At 42.7% G+C, this 13,859-nt stretch overlaps 1 protein-coding gene across 1 annotated transcript; it reads right to left on the reverse strand.

Moving 5' to 3' along the window:
- Positions 1-577: 577 nt before the first annotated feature.
- Positions 578-13,340, reverse strand: mgat3b (beta-1,4-mannosyl-glycoprotein 4-beta-N-acetylglucosaminyltransferase b). Its single transcript, XM_010768240.1, has 4 exons — positions 12,901-13,340; positions 11,539-12,182; positions 7,805-8,087; positions 578-6,558 (listed from the first exon to the last, which is right to left on the reverse strand). The coding sequence occupies exons 1-4, from the start codon at positions 13,330-13,332 to the stop codon at positions 6,070-6,072; spliced, it is 1,848 nt and encodes a 615-aa protein (XP_010766542.1). The 5' UTR covers positions 13,333-13,340; the 3' UTR covers positions 578-6,069.
- Positions 13,341-13,859: the final 519 nt, after the last annotated feature.

Genomic DNA, 13,859 nt, shown 5'->3' on the forward strand with positions numbered 1-13,859 from the left:
AAGGCTGCTAATGGCTACGTTTACATGCACACTAATATACAAACAAGACCTCACTAATATCATTTGATGAGGGTCATGCAAGCGGTTTAGATATTCAGAACCACGCCTTATTTTGTAGGGTTTTTATGTTAAGACACGTGGGATATGCCGATAATATTCAGTGCTTGGGAGCCTTCATTGAACATGTATGCAGGACATTCACAATGTGCATCTAAATGGGGTTTTTACTGCATTTTGAGACACGTGTTCAGCTCTGTGCATTCAAAACACATTAACTATCAAACCGTTTGCAAGGCGTAGGTAGAGATGCCCAAGAAAATGAGCCAGAAAAGGCTTCGATATCAACAGGTGTTTTAGATGTGTGCGATCATCGCTTAACCTTTCCACAAAGTTGGTCAAATGAAAGGAAAAATGGAGGATGTGTTTGCAGTCCAACAAGTCCACCACATGTGGAGAAATGTGTAAATATATTATTTTGTGTTCTTCATTTAAAGGGGAATACTAATTTGTATTACCCATGTTAACAGTTTAGTAGCAATATTGTCAGAATGGTGTTGAAAACCTAATTTAAAAAAAAAAATGTAAACGTCGTCAGTAATCCTGTAAGACAATCGTCTGTATCTTCAGGTCTTAACGATATTTATCTGTTAACTATATGTGGTTCTACTCAAGGGGCTTAAAGAGTATAGATTAATAATTAAAAAAAAGTGCGTAATACATTGTCGTTTGGGGTTTAAAAGATGCCAACAACTACCAAGAAGGGAAGGTGAAGCAAAATACGTTAATGAGTGTAGGATCAAGTCTCTTTGAATACGCTTCGACATCCGTGCTTCATACCTTTATTTATTTTTAAGTAAATGTCATTTTATAATGTGTTTGTGTTGTCCTGTAAATTGCAAGTAAATGTGTTCGTGCCTCAGTTCTCTAGATGCCGTGGCACACACTGTGAATATGTCTTTAGACAACATCTACATCTTCAGTTTCAAACGCTGACCTTGCAGGTTATTGGTAATATCAATAACCGGTAATAAAGACATCCCAGATCTGTTTCCTAGCAACGCAGCTCAGGCCGGTCTCACAGGGTGTGTTTAGAGGCTGCAGATATTTCCTTTCCCATGTGTCATCGCTTTATTGATTCTTTGTCCGATCAATAAGCCAAAGCAGGCACCAGGCCACCAGTCAAGACCGCCTGTGACGTCTGCTGAGGTTACAATCTACTGAAGTGTCCTTGAGCAAGACGTTGTCAGGCCTTTGGATCCATAACATGGTGAACAGTTTTTAGTTTGAACTGAACTCATCTGGTTGGACGTTTCTGATTCAACGCCAAGATGACTTTACCTTATCCTAGTGACCAATCAAAGGTGGTTAGGTCCTGATTGTTTCCTCCCTCCTCTCCCTATGTCCTAACCACTTTTCAAACAATAGGACAAGAACGGCGATGTACGGATAACATCTAATAAAAGGTATTTTTCTGGATTGCAGTCAGCGTTCATTAACCCTACATTCAGGTCTCTTTTCGATGTCCATCATGAGGTGCTCACATCGCTCCAATCATCATTCAACTGTGTTTTAACTGTCGTTGGATCGTACATCTTTTTGAACTTAATGATGAGCATTTCCTTTTCTTTTTCCGCGTATTCCAGCGAAGGATGGATTATTTACAAAATACCTCTTTTTGGATACATCAGTCTGTTCATCGATCGTAGACTTTTGCCACTCCTTGATCTGGTTTACGGCCAAAACTCTTTCATCGATGTTTCATTCCTGGCTCAACATTTGAAATAATATTGTTGCTGTTTATTTTCCCTGCTCCTTTCCTCATTTTGCCTTCTTGCTGCGATAAGTCAGCTACATGTAGGTGCGGTCTAGCTACAGCTTGAATATTTCCCTATGTTTTGCCATTTCTTTAAACTAAACTCAAGTTGTGAGTTGTACAATTTAGAGAAAATCTGTTTTTGTGATTTCCCTCCCTCATCCTCGCTCTGCTCTTTCTCACATTTCACCCTTCGGCCTGCTGTCTGATGACCTCCGGCTGTTTGGGATCTCAGAAGTCGACCAATGGGATCGTTGCCATGATGATAACGTGGCAACAGGCCGAGTGAAGTAACATCTTTCAGCGGGCCGGACAGCCTGCTCTGGCCTGAGTCACCATGACTGTGTAATACGCAAACTATTAAGAAAATGCACTCACTCACTCACCCTGCAGCAGAGAGGTGGGAGGCAGCTCTTATTACATACCTCTCTGCTGACACTCCCTGGCCTTGGTGGGATTAAACATCTCTGAGATAAGGCTTAGTCATAAACCTTTTTAAACACGTAGCAACATATTGCAAAGATCAAGGTCTGCACATGGTGAGACCTGAAGTCAGAGGGAGGTTTTGTTTGTGTGATTAAATACTTTGGTCAGTTTCATGTTGCTGAGACCTGACTCTATGAATGATATGTTTGCGTATTTCAAGCTACTTTTCTTTCAAATTCCAAAGCATGGCCACGAAATCACCCCAAACACGAAGTGGTTTCATCTACGATTGCTCACAACTGCCTGAATTCATGATTTGACATCCCTGACATTATCCACATTGCCAAAAGTTCACTTCTCCTTCTTCCTTCTATGGTTTTGTTCCATCAATCAATACCTTTTTGAAAGTCACACAAATACATCTCATTTATAAACACCTCCATTGTTTGCGCCTCCTTTGTCTTTTGGTGTCAAATCCTATTTAAAGCTGGTATCTCTGCAGCCCCTGTGGGTTTGGACGGGAGTTTGGCTCCCGACACCAACAACACAAACCCCGAACAGCTGCTGCCTGCTGGGTAATCTGCTTTCCAAATACGAGCTCCCGTCCACGGGAGACAGCGTGGAAACCAAGCTTTACGCCAATATGCTCACACTTGCACTGTTTTACCGCCTTGTGTGTTTGTTTGGTTTAATTATCTTGTGTTAAATGTGAAGCACTTCTAATTGCCTCTGTGTCTTAAAATGTGCTATACAAATAAACTAACGTTGAACCGTATTTCTTTTAAGTTTTGAGTATATTGTGTGTGGCGTTGTCGGGGGATTCTTGGTCTCCAGATTTTCTTTGACAGCATCTTCAAATCTTTAATCTAGTTTGCAAAAATCTCGGCTTGTTAACCGGTTTCGAATAGAAGGACTTATCATGCATGTTGGTTTCATGTTAAGGTTGTGAAGAAGGACTGGATGAGTAAGGAGGATGTGGCTCAAGGACACTTAAAGTAAAGAGGAACAGGTAAAATGTTAATGTTAAGGCTCTTTCAAGTAAAACTAAAGCTTCTAACGTCTAAACAGATTAAATCCTATCCTCGCCTTGCAGAAAACTTCCCTTACTCCAAACAGTCTTTCCTCTAGAGGCACAGTTCGCTTTGAAACGCCTGAAGCCGCGGTAAACAATAACACCAAAGCACAGACGTGAGGTGGAGAAGCAGATGGTGGACGCAGTCAATCTGCATTTCAGTTTGTTTCATACTCTTCTGACTCTTTCACCCTTGACAAGTACATCCAGCCCACACGAAACACCCACAAAGAGAAGTATGCTCGCCAAATTGATTCATAAACTTCTGCCAAACAATGTGGGGCGGGGATTCAGGCAGCAGCCACATGGACAGACGTCTGCAGCAGGGAGAGAGTGAGGCTACACGTTCAGATGGTCGAGATCTGTGGCACTGCTAGGGTTACTTCCTGTCCCGTCGAGACACGGGATAGAAATGAGGTCTGGAAGAATGTAAATATATCCCTATTATTGAAATTCTTCGGAGGATTAAGAGGGAGGAGATACCGGTCTGGAGGGAAGGAGTTGACATAGAGGCGGAGTTATATACACTGTTAGATGGAGGAGCTTCTTAGCTTTCAAATTATATCCTTTTGGTGTTCTCCAAATATACAGCAAATTGTTTCACAAAACAAGACGACTGTCACGACTCTGGGAAAAGAAGCCTTCAGTGTTAGCAGATGACTTTTTGCCAATGAGGGGGCTCAAAGCCTGATATGTTGGGGCATTAGTCCTGCCCCCCTCTTTAGGACCACGACTGGATTAGCTATGAGTCATTTTTGTTTGTCTTTAAAAAAAAGCTTTTTCGCAGACTATCTCTCCGTAGAAAGCTCAATAGACAGCGGATGGATGACGGAGATCCATCGTACTGATCAGGCGAACTCATTAGCATTGACGACGAGGATTTTTTTTATTTCGATGAGGAAAGGTTGGGCGTAGAAAGTTGGTGTTGGAGTGTGTGAGTATTTTCCACACACACAACACACCGCCTGTAGTAATGCCTCTGCTGATAAGTTGCTCGCCATCGTACCGCCGACAAGCGTCAACACAATATTTATCGTCTACATTTGGGAGTTAATAATTGAATATCCTGAGAGCCAAGACTTTGTTTTTATTTATAATCAGATGGAAACTGTCTCGTACACTGCCAGGTTACTAGGAGTCTGTCACTCATTACTTTAGGGAGACATAAGGTGTAACCCTAACCCTAACCCTAACCCTAACCCTAACAAGGACCAAAACATAACTTTCAGACATAAATCCACAACTATCCCGCAAACTAGCCGGAGCGACGTCTGCCTGATTTCAACGGCCGGGTCACAAATGTAGAGAGAGAGGTTGGCTGTGGCTCAGGGGGTAAATGTGTGTCTACCTATCGGAGGGTCAGTGGTTCGATATACAGCGGGTCAAAGAGTCTAAAATAGCACCGGGAGTCTACAGTATTGAAGTGCAAGTAAGTAGCTTGGGATAGAAGTGTCCGCTTGATGACATGTAATGTAATAACTGAATTGAAGAGAGAAAAGAGGCCTTGTTATGGGATTAGGAGGAAACCAACACTAGAGGAAGAAGAAAGAGGACACTTAGCAGCACGAAAGCAGAAAGGAAGTGTCTGTTTCAGAGAGTGGGCGTCGAGCAGAGAGAGGAATATTAAACTACGGGGATTCTCGGTCGGTGTTGACCTCGTTTGAACGTTGCCCGAAGAGCACCCACCCACTTATCTCAAAACACGTCTCACACACTCCGCTTTAGTTTCCAAGGGAACTAAGTCATCGCAGTCGCAGAAAGACGAAGCTGAAGGGTCATCTTGTCTTTCTCGATTCCTCTCATCGGACAAACAATGACGGCGAGTTTCATCCGTCTCATATGCCATCGACGGGGTATGATTTATTCAGAGCGTACACACACGCACATTCAGATCACTCGTCCCTGCCACACTGGTGCGTCAGCAGATACTGTGGGAAAGCGTCGAGAGAGAGAGCCTCCTTTTCTTTCCCTTTCATCGCTGCTCATTACTTGCTTTCCCGCCTCCTGTTTCCCCATCTCGCTGCCTCCCCACCTCCCCCCCCTCATTCACAGGCGGTATACCACGCAGTATGACACAAAGATAGACCACCACACACACACACACACACTTTCAAACACACAAGGTGCATGTGGACATTGAGACATTTCCATCGATTCATTCCTTCCGTTTGGCAGTGGGTTCTCCAGCGGGGTGTGATGGAATTTATACTTATCTACTGAGACCAAAGAATAACGCAAAACATGTCTGTTTCTAGAAGGAGGTCACCAAATATGACAGGAAGACGTCTGAAGTGGGAGAAAGAAGTGGGAACATCAGCCGTAAACTTTAGTAAACACAGACAGAAAAAAAACAATTTCCAAGTTTCTCCACTCGGCTCTGTAATATATCTCTCTTTACTTCCAAACGACCAATCAGCTCGGGGGAAGAAAGAGAGGACGGGGTGACAGAAAGAGAGACAGCTTGGCTCCTCCCCCAAAAAAGGGAGGGATGAGGAAATCTATGATGTTCTTTATCCAGTGGTTGTATCCTCTCAGAGACCTCTCTGTGAATCCAAGGACGATGCGGTTCAGTGATCCCTTTTTTCACCCCAAAATAATTTTTTTAAGAGATTGCAACATCAGTGCTGCCTGGTGAACATGTAGTATCCCTCCAATGAGAGGTGTAGTTCTTCAATACCGTTTCGCCCCCCAAAACTCAGTGCCGAGGCCTCATTCGGGTCCTACTAGTTACGTCACATATTCTATCCTTGCAGAACTCCTAGCCCTCGGACGCTTTGCTGTAAGGGTTCTCCAGGAGGTAGCGGTACCGTTCATAGTGCTCCAGCATATACTTTGGGGCGTACATGTGCTCTTTGGCGTCCACAGGGGGGTATTCCTGAAGGGAGCCATCGAACCAGCCCCCCGTCCGGATCAGATCCCGGATGTAGTTGAGGTCACGTTTGTCCTCGTAGTCCCCCCACCGCGGGAAGTCTCCGTTCTGAGCCGACACCAGCTTGAAGAAGATGCCCTCGGGCCTGAAGCACCAGGAGCAGTGCCAGCCGGCGAAGTGGAAGGGGCTTCCCACCGACCACTGCACCAGGATGTGGCCCGTGTCGTTCTCGTACTTGCGGAAACCCGGCATGGTGTAGTACTCGCGGCGGCGGAGCTTGATACCGTCGCCATCGTAGACGTCTCGGAGCATCCCCACCGTGCAGCCGGACACCACCTCCAGAGAGCCAAACTGCTTCCAGAAAAATCCATACAGCGACTGGAAGTGGGAGGAGAAGAACCAGGAATTATGAACAGAGACACATAAATAGATATTAAAGGTCTACTGATTGTAACCATATATTATAGGTCTCAGATATATAACAAACATGTCTATGAGGTGTTTTGCTCAAAATACCAAACAGATCACCCATTCTGTCATTTTTAGAGATTTGGGTACGGAGGAAAAGAGAGAAGGTTTTGTTTTCTGACACTTCGTGAGTCTCCTGACGCACCGGGGACACATATTTATGTATAAAAGACGTCAAAAAGTGCATTTTGCATGATAGGAGACCTTTCAACCTAAATCCAACTTGTCAAATGATGAACGAAGACAGGCACATTCTTGGAATTGGTTGATTGAAGATCCGCCCAATATCTTATTATGGTTTGAAAAGCTGATGTCCATTTTGCCATTGGTGAGGTTATCACACGTGTTAAAAGAACTCTGGATGAGTTCGTTAGGAACTGGTCCCTAATTGCACCGTACATGAAAGAGGAATGGTCCAGTGTTATAACTATCGGCCTAAATATAATAATATATGTGCTCACACACGAGTACCACACTAGGTTTTCTTTTTTCAACATCTGTTTTGTGGGTTTTATTATGTTTCGTCCTAAATCTTTTGGTATTTCACTTGATTGTGTAAAGTCAATCGTACTGTAATTGTTTGTAATCTTGATATGTTCCTTTGTTTGTTTTACTGTTACAGACCACAGAGTTCACACAGCTTGAATAATCCATCTTAACTCTAACCGGGACACACACATCCATATCTTGCCAACTCCACAACCTAATTTCCTGGAGACCCCATATTCTTTGCCCTCCTGGTGAAAAACAAACACTACGGGGTTAGATTTCTCTCAATAAGTAGTAGATTTTAGTCGAGACCGGCGGAAAGTTTGTCTCAAAACTCTGTGTGTGTGAAAAGACGATCCACAAGCAGAGATCTGAGATCTGATCGAAAGTTGTCAATGTTAGAGAGAGATTCACACATTCCTTTTGTTTATTTGTAAACTAATTATAGTATTCACAGATCTTTTATTTGTGAAAATATTTTGCGTATTTGCAGATCCGTTTTACATTTGCACATTTTTCTGGGGGGTTTGCAAATCTTTTGAATGCATTTGTGGATTGTGTTTTCCATTCACAAATCACACATTTAAACACAAATCATTTTTATGTTAACACAAATATTATGGAGACAAATCTAACCCCATAAAGCACTGAGTTGTTACGTTGTTACCTTGCGCATATGGATGGCGAAAGGCTCCGTCCAGCCATCGAACAGCTTGAGGAAGAGGAGGCCCTCTCGTGCTGGGATCTCATCTGCGTCGTTGATGACGAAGACGTCGTCCGATCTTAGACCCGACACCCTGGACAGGCCGTTGTGCGTCAGGTAGGTTCGCAGGTAGTCGTCCGCGATCCAGCCGTCCTGCCGACCGCCCTCTGGGAAGTGATCGAGGAACACGTACAGGATCTTGTGACGAATATAGTCGTACGTACCGTTGAGCAGGAGCCGCAGGAAACTGGGGGGAAATCATATTAGACGACATTTAGTGGATTCTCTTAAAGTGCCATTAATGTGTTTGTTGTAATTTAGGATGTATTCCAATGTTTTGGTTGAATCCCTTCCGTTCTAGATAGCCATTTTTGTTCCAGAAGGGTTAGACATTTGTCAGTAGACTCTTGACACTTGCTGGAGATCAACAATGCAAGTGTAACCAATCACATCGTTAATAAGGACTTCTTACTGCATTTATTTAAAAGGTACCCTGTGGAGTTTTAAACCACAAGTGGTGCTACAAAATAACATTTTGATTGCATTCTTTACAAACTCATGTAAGAGGAAGCAGGTGCACCGTAGGGATTGGTTTCAAGCTATTCCAATGATTGACAGTTTGTGATTCTACCAAGGGAAAGGGGGTGAAAAAGGATCATGTAAAAAATGCACGTCCTAAAACATTAACTAACGAACGAAAACTAAGAATTTCTTTGGATTTCAAGAATCCATACAATTAGGGTTAGTCCCTCTAGTTCAGGGGTGTCAAACTCAAGGCCCGGGGGCCAAATACGGTCCGTGACTTCATTTTCTGTGGCCCCACAAGAGCTTGCAAAGAATATAATATGTTTGTTATACGGTTACATGATGATTTACAGAAGCACGTTGCCCATAAACTACATGTCCCACAATGCATCTCAAATTAGACTTTCTTTTTTAAATATTACTTTTCTTTTAAATGTCAATTCTGTTTTTCGATTGTGACTTGTATTCCAGAATTTGGCTTTTCTTTTTAAATCATTTTTGTGACATTCTCACTGAAGAGACTTGCAATTATTTGCCCCAGTCTTCTGCTTTCAGACGTAGTTAATTTTGAAGTTATTACCCGATCCAATAACAATCCAATGCAGAGGCAATAATGTAATATAATACATTATTTTATATATATATTTATATATGTATTTTTACATGCTTTTTCATGTTGAATGTCAAACCTTTATAAAAAAACTAGATTTATAATGGTGCTTTTGTATGATTCCTAGATATCTGTCGATTAAATCAACTAATTGCTAAATCATTGTTAGTCCATTTGGAGTTTCTTTACGTGCAGACACCCCTACCTACCTGGCTTCTGTGTTAAACATTGTAAACCTTACTAAATCATTTTCAAATTCACAACCATGCAACCCTTACATGACTATAACATGAAGTAACAGAGACTTCATGTTCACCGTAAGGGATTCAACGACTCAAGCAAGTTTCAAAAGTCAGATTATTTACTTTCCCCCTCATACTGTAGAAACTGATGCCGCATGGAACAACAAAGCAAGCATATCCAACAAAGTGTAACATGCATTAGTATTGGCAAAGACCTGAAGCTCAGAAAGAGAACCACAGGCAACAAGGAGTTCTTGTTTTACAAAGGAGGCCTTTCAGAACAGAGACCCCGTGTCCATACACCGATCCTAATGGAAGAACGACTCCATTAACCTGTTGATATGCATATCGAGGGAGACTGCTCACTGACCGTTACCACTCTCATGCGGTGTCACATTCTATGATTGAACACACCAATCTTCTTCGCCGAGGCCGCACACAGAGTCAATCATGTCGCTCTTGTCATAATCTGCTGTAAAATTGCTCCCGAGGCATTTGGGTGCTGTTGCCAAAGGATCATCGCTGTAATTGTTATTCCGCACACTGATACTGGAGAAGCATGAAGGTTGGCTGTAAACAAGAACTGAACGCTGTAAACGATTACTACTCAATGCATCATGTCGAAAGTTGGCAAACACTTCTGTGACTCTGTCCAATTCATTATATGATGAATGTGGAAACGGAGCATAATTGGTGATTTAAATAAAGTAACATATGATAAGGAGTGTTGCTCGATATCGGAAAAAACTGACATTGGGATTTTTCTGTGATATACTGTATATATTAAGCTAAATGAAAAAATACAGGAAATTTGCCAGTTTTCTAGCCACTGTATTCCTATACAACTTGCTTTCTTTTCAAAAGTCTTCCTGGTGGTGGTTGAAGATTATCTCGCCTGTTTTATTGTATGATAAATAGATCAAGAATGTTTGTGGTTCACCCGCATGTAACCAAACACGCTTAAATAAGGATCTATCAGACAGACTTCTCTTGTACATTAGTCATAATGTTGTTTTTTATATAGTTAATTTGCCCTACTTGACATGCACTGCTTTACTTCCTTATTTCTCTTATGTCTTTAGTGTATTTTAAGTTGCAGTGTTGGAAGGGATTTAAGATTGTATTACCAACCACTACACTGCAAACATGCTCACACAATCCATCAGGCAACCTTACTTTTAAGACGTGATGATGACATGATTATATTATATGATATTTATTAGGGATGTAACGATACCAAAAACTCACGGTACGATAATATCGTGATAACAAGTCCACGGTACGGTATTTATCGGGATATTGAATAATAAAGAAAACATTTTTAATTGAACAATTTTTCACTCGTAAAAATGTTCTTTATTAAATAATAAATCTGATTTGTACAGCATTTTAGTTGGATAGCAGTATTTTAAAGTGTCAAAAACAAATTGACAGTAACAGACTGGAACAAGAAAACCATTGTTTTTGTACCTAGGTTACTAGTACTCCCAAACAAAGTAGGCCTGTTGGCAGCAGTGGGTCAAACTGTGCATTGCCTCTCCACCACTACAAAAACAATACAGTTGTTGCCAAGAAGGAGAGGCTTATTGACAGGGCGAGATTTATACATATACTGTTGGTACATGTCAATGTCTCTAGGTGTGTACATGTAGCCCTGGAAATACCTTTTCCTTTTGTGTTATCTGTTGTTTCATGTTCATGTTGTAACCTGCTTGCTGCAATGTTGGACAGGTCTCTCTTGAAAAAGAGATTGATGATCTCAATGGGACCATCTGGTTAAATAAAGGTTTAAAAAAAAAAAAAAAGTGTTTAACATTTTTAAATGTAATATTTTTTTTTTTAATCGCGGTAGATTCTGTCTGTCTCACGACGGTATTGGGACGTTTATTTATCGCAATACCGCGATATTCGGTATATCGTTGCTTCCCTAATATTTACACAGTTAACTTCACTGCGCTGTGATACAAGTGTCACACTTGTCTGTAATAAACCGTGAAGTTTGCTCAGCATGCACGCCATTCTACAAGGTTTTACTGCCACAAAGAGTCACCTTCTGATGGCCATGAAGCAGCTCAGTTACACATTAAACATCTTGACCATGGAGGCTTGAATAACCTCCACACACACACGAGAGTGGTGTCTTCAAAGTCAAAGTCAACTTGTGTGTACAGACAGAGAAATCGAAATACCGTTTCCCCCGATCCCGATTACAAAATACAAATATGTATACAAATGTATATAAAAAATGTATATACCTATAAATACACAATCAACAGACACATCTATACATATGCACACATTAAGACATGAATAAGTCTTACCTCAGAGGCCGTTTCTCTCCGTATGCAGTGAAGTTGGATTCACAGACGAGGAAGAGATCGACTGCCTGTGAGAGCTCGTGAAAGCGTACGTGCAGCAGGTCGAACTCGTGGTTCACGTTGATGGCGTTGATGACCCTCCGCGGGGTTTCTCTGGGCGTCAGCCGCTCCTTGGTGGGCAGGTTGGAGTGGTACACCATGGTGGGAACCCCGCAGTACGGCCCGTGCCACCCCGGCCGACACACACACTTCACCAGACGCTTCCCATTCCCTCTGGCTCTGGTCTTTGCTTTAGGATTCATGGAGGGCTGCTGCTGGACCTCCAGAGGCTTCCTTTGCCCAGCATTTCGATTACCTTCCCCTGCTCCGTTAGCCACAACCCCCCCAGTTTTCCCAGAGTATTCCTTTTGGGTAGCCACCTCTGTTCCCTGCCTAAAACAAAAGGCTCCGGCTTTGGTTCGGACAAAGAAAGCTGTTCTGTCATTGAGGAGCTGGTGATTGCGGGTGTGGAGGTCTCCCAATAATTTTAAGGGGTCGGGCATCCGTTTTTTGTCCTTGTGCAGCTTCCCCACCAGGAGGTTCTCCGGGAGGTCAGGGCCTGCAGGGTGACTCGGGTTTCTGGGTTTCAAGTGGTCTTCAGCTCTCTCCTGGAGGACAGACCAAGAATAGACGGGGATTACAACAACATCACCCGGGACCCAAAGCATGCTCTAACAGAGAATCTGAACTGCTACCATCTGATGGAGATTGAATGAAGTCAGCCTGAAGCATCCTCTGTGCTCCAGTCTGTCCTCTCAGTGAACACAGAGCTGAATGCAGATCAGATGCACGCTGAAGGCTCTTTGAGCAGCTTTTCTCTCACTGATCCTGCTGTTATGTTAAATGTTTGTTTTTCAAGTATTGTGTCTTGATATCTGTCTATGTTAATGTTACACATGGAGCTGCTGTGATGCAAGGAGCATTTCAGACTTGATTTGACCAACAAAGTATTATCGTATTGTATCGTTATAATTTTAGGGTAACTTATAATAATAATAATACATTTGATTTTTATAGTGCTTTTCCTAGTGCTCAAAGACGCTTGTCTACATAAATATCTATATTTTGTTGACATTGATAAACAGATAGGTAAACCAAGGAAAAACTAGACAGTTGGGCATTGAAATTCGAATTATGCTAACTAGGATTGGGCAATTGGAAGAATATATTGCACCAATAAACCTTATTCGTCTTCAGCTCTCTCCTGGGAGGAAAGACCAAGAAGAGAGAAGGGGATTAGGGTAACATAAATGTCTACATTTGTAAACGAATATGTAAACCAAGGAAAAACTTTAAATTCTTAAATGTTCATAATGTTTCACTCACATCACTGGGATTGTCCCCCCGCTGGTTCTCTTCTGGTTTCTCCCAGGGGTGAGGGGGTGCCGGCTCGTCCCTCAACCTCACCTCCAGCCCTGCATTACCAATGATCCCATCTCCTCCCACCACGACCCCCCCGACCCCCAGTCCTCCAACGCCTCCATCGCCCGCCACCGCTCTGGCTTTGGTGTCCGATTGGCGGAGGATGGGAAGGGGCGGGGCCTCTTCTGGGGAGGCGGGGCTAATCGGGGTGCTGCCCACGCCCTTCTCCCTCCAGAAGAAGCCGGTGACCATGATGAAGGACTTGATGTTGGGGTAGGGGGCGGAGAGCTCTCGCAGCAGGGACACGTAATGGAGGGCCTTGTAGTAATGCAGGAAGGAGATGACGCACAGCCCCACCGTGCACAGCAAGAACACCCTGTGCCGCCGCATTTTCATCCTGAAAACACAGAAGAAGAAAAGGAAACATGAGTAAAGACTGTTCCATCTTAAAGTTCCCCTATTATACTGTTTTTCATCAGGTCTCAGATATATCCAGAGCCTGTCCCTGATTGGCTCCAAACACCAAACAGATCATTGCAGCATTACCCATAATCCCCTCTGTTTCAGCCCTGTTTCAAAAGTGCTGATTCTCTGTCTGTTACTTTAGATGAAAACAAGGAGGGGGGGTTACCTTGGTTGCTGATTGGCTAATGGTTACACAAGCCAAAACATCGTTATGACATCATAAAGTGGCCAAAATCTGATCAGGTTTTTATAGAAATGGATCAGGATAAAAAGAGAGAGAATCTTTGTTCCTGAAACTTTCAGAGTCTCTTTCCACAGAGGGGACACATTACATTACATTACATTACATTGCATTTAGCTGACGCTTTTATCCAAAGCGACTTACAATAAGTGCATTCGACCAGGAAGATACAACCTTTAAGAAAACAGAATCATATAAGTACATCAGGTTTCATAGA

This window comes from Notothenia coriiceps, unplaced genomic scaffold, assembly GCF_000735185.1.
Source record: "Notothenia coriiceps isolate Sejong01 unplaced genomic scaffold, NC01 NC01_scaffold00005456, whole genome shotgun sequence".
Taxonomy (NCBI): Eukaryota; Metazoa; Chordata; class Actinopteri; order Perciformes; family Nototheniidae; genus Notothenia; species Notothenia coriiceps.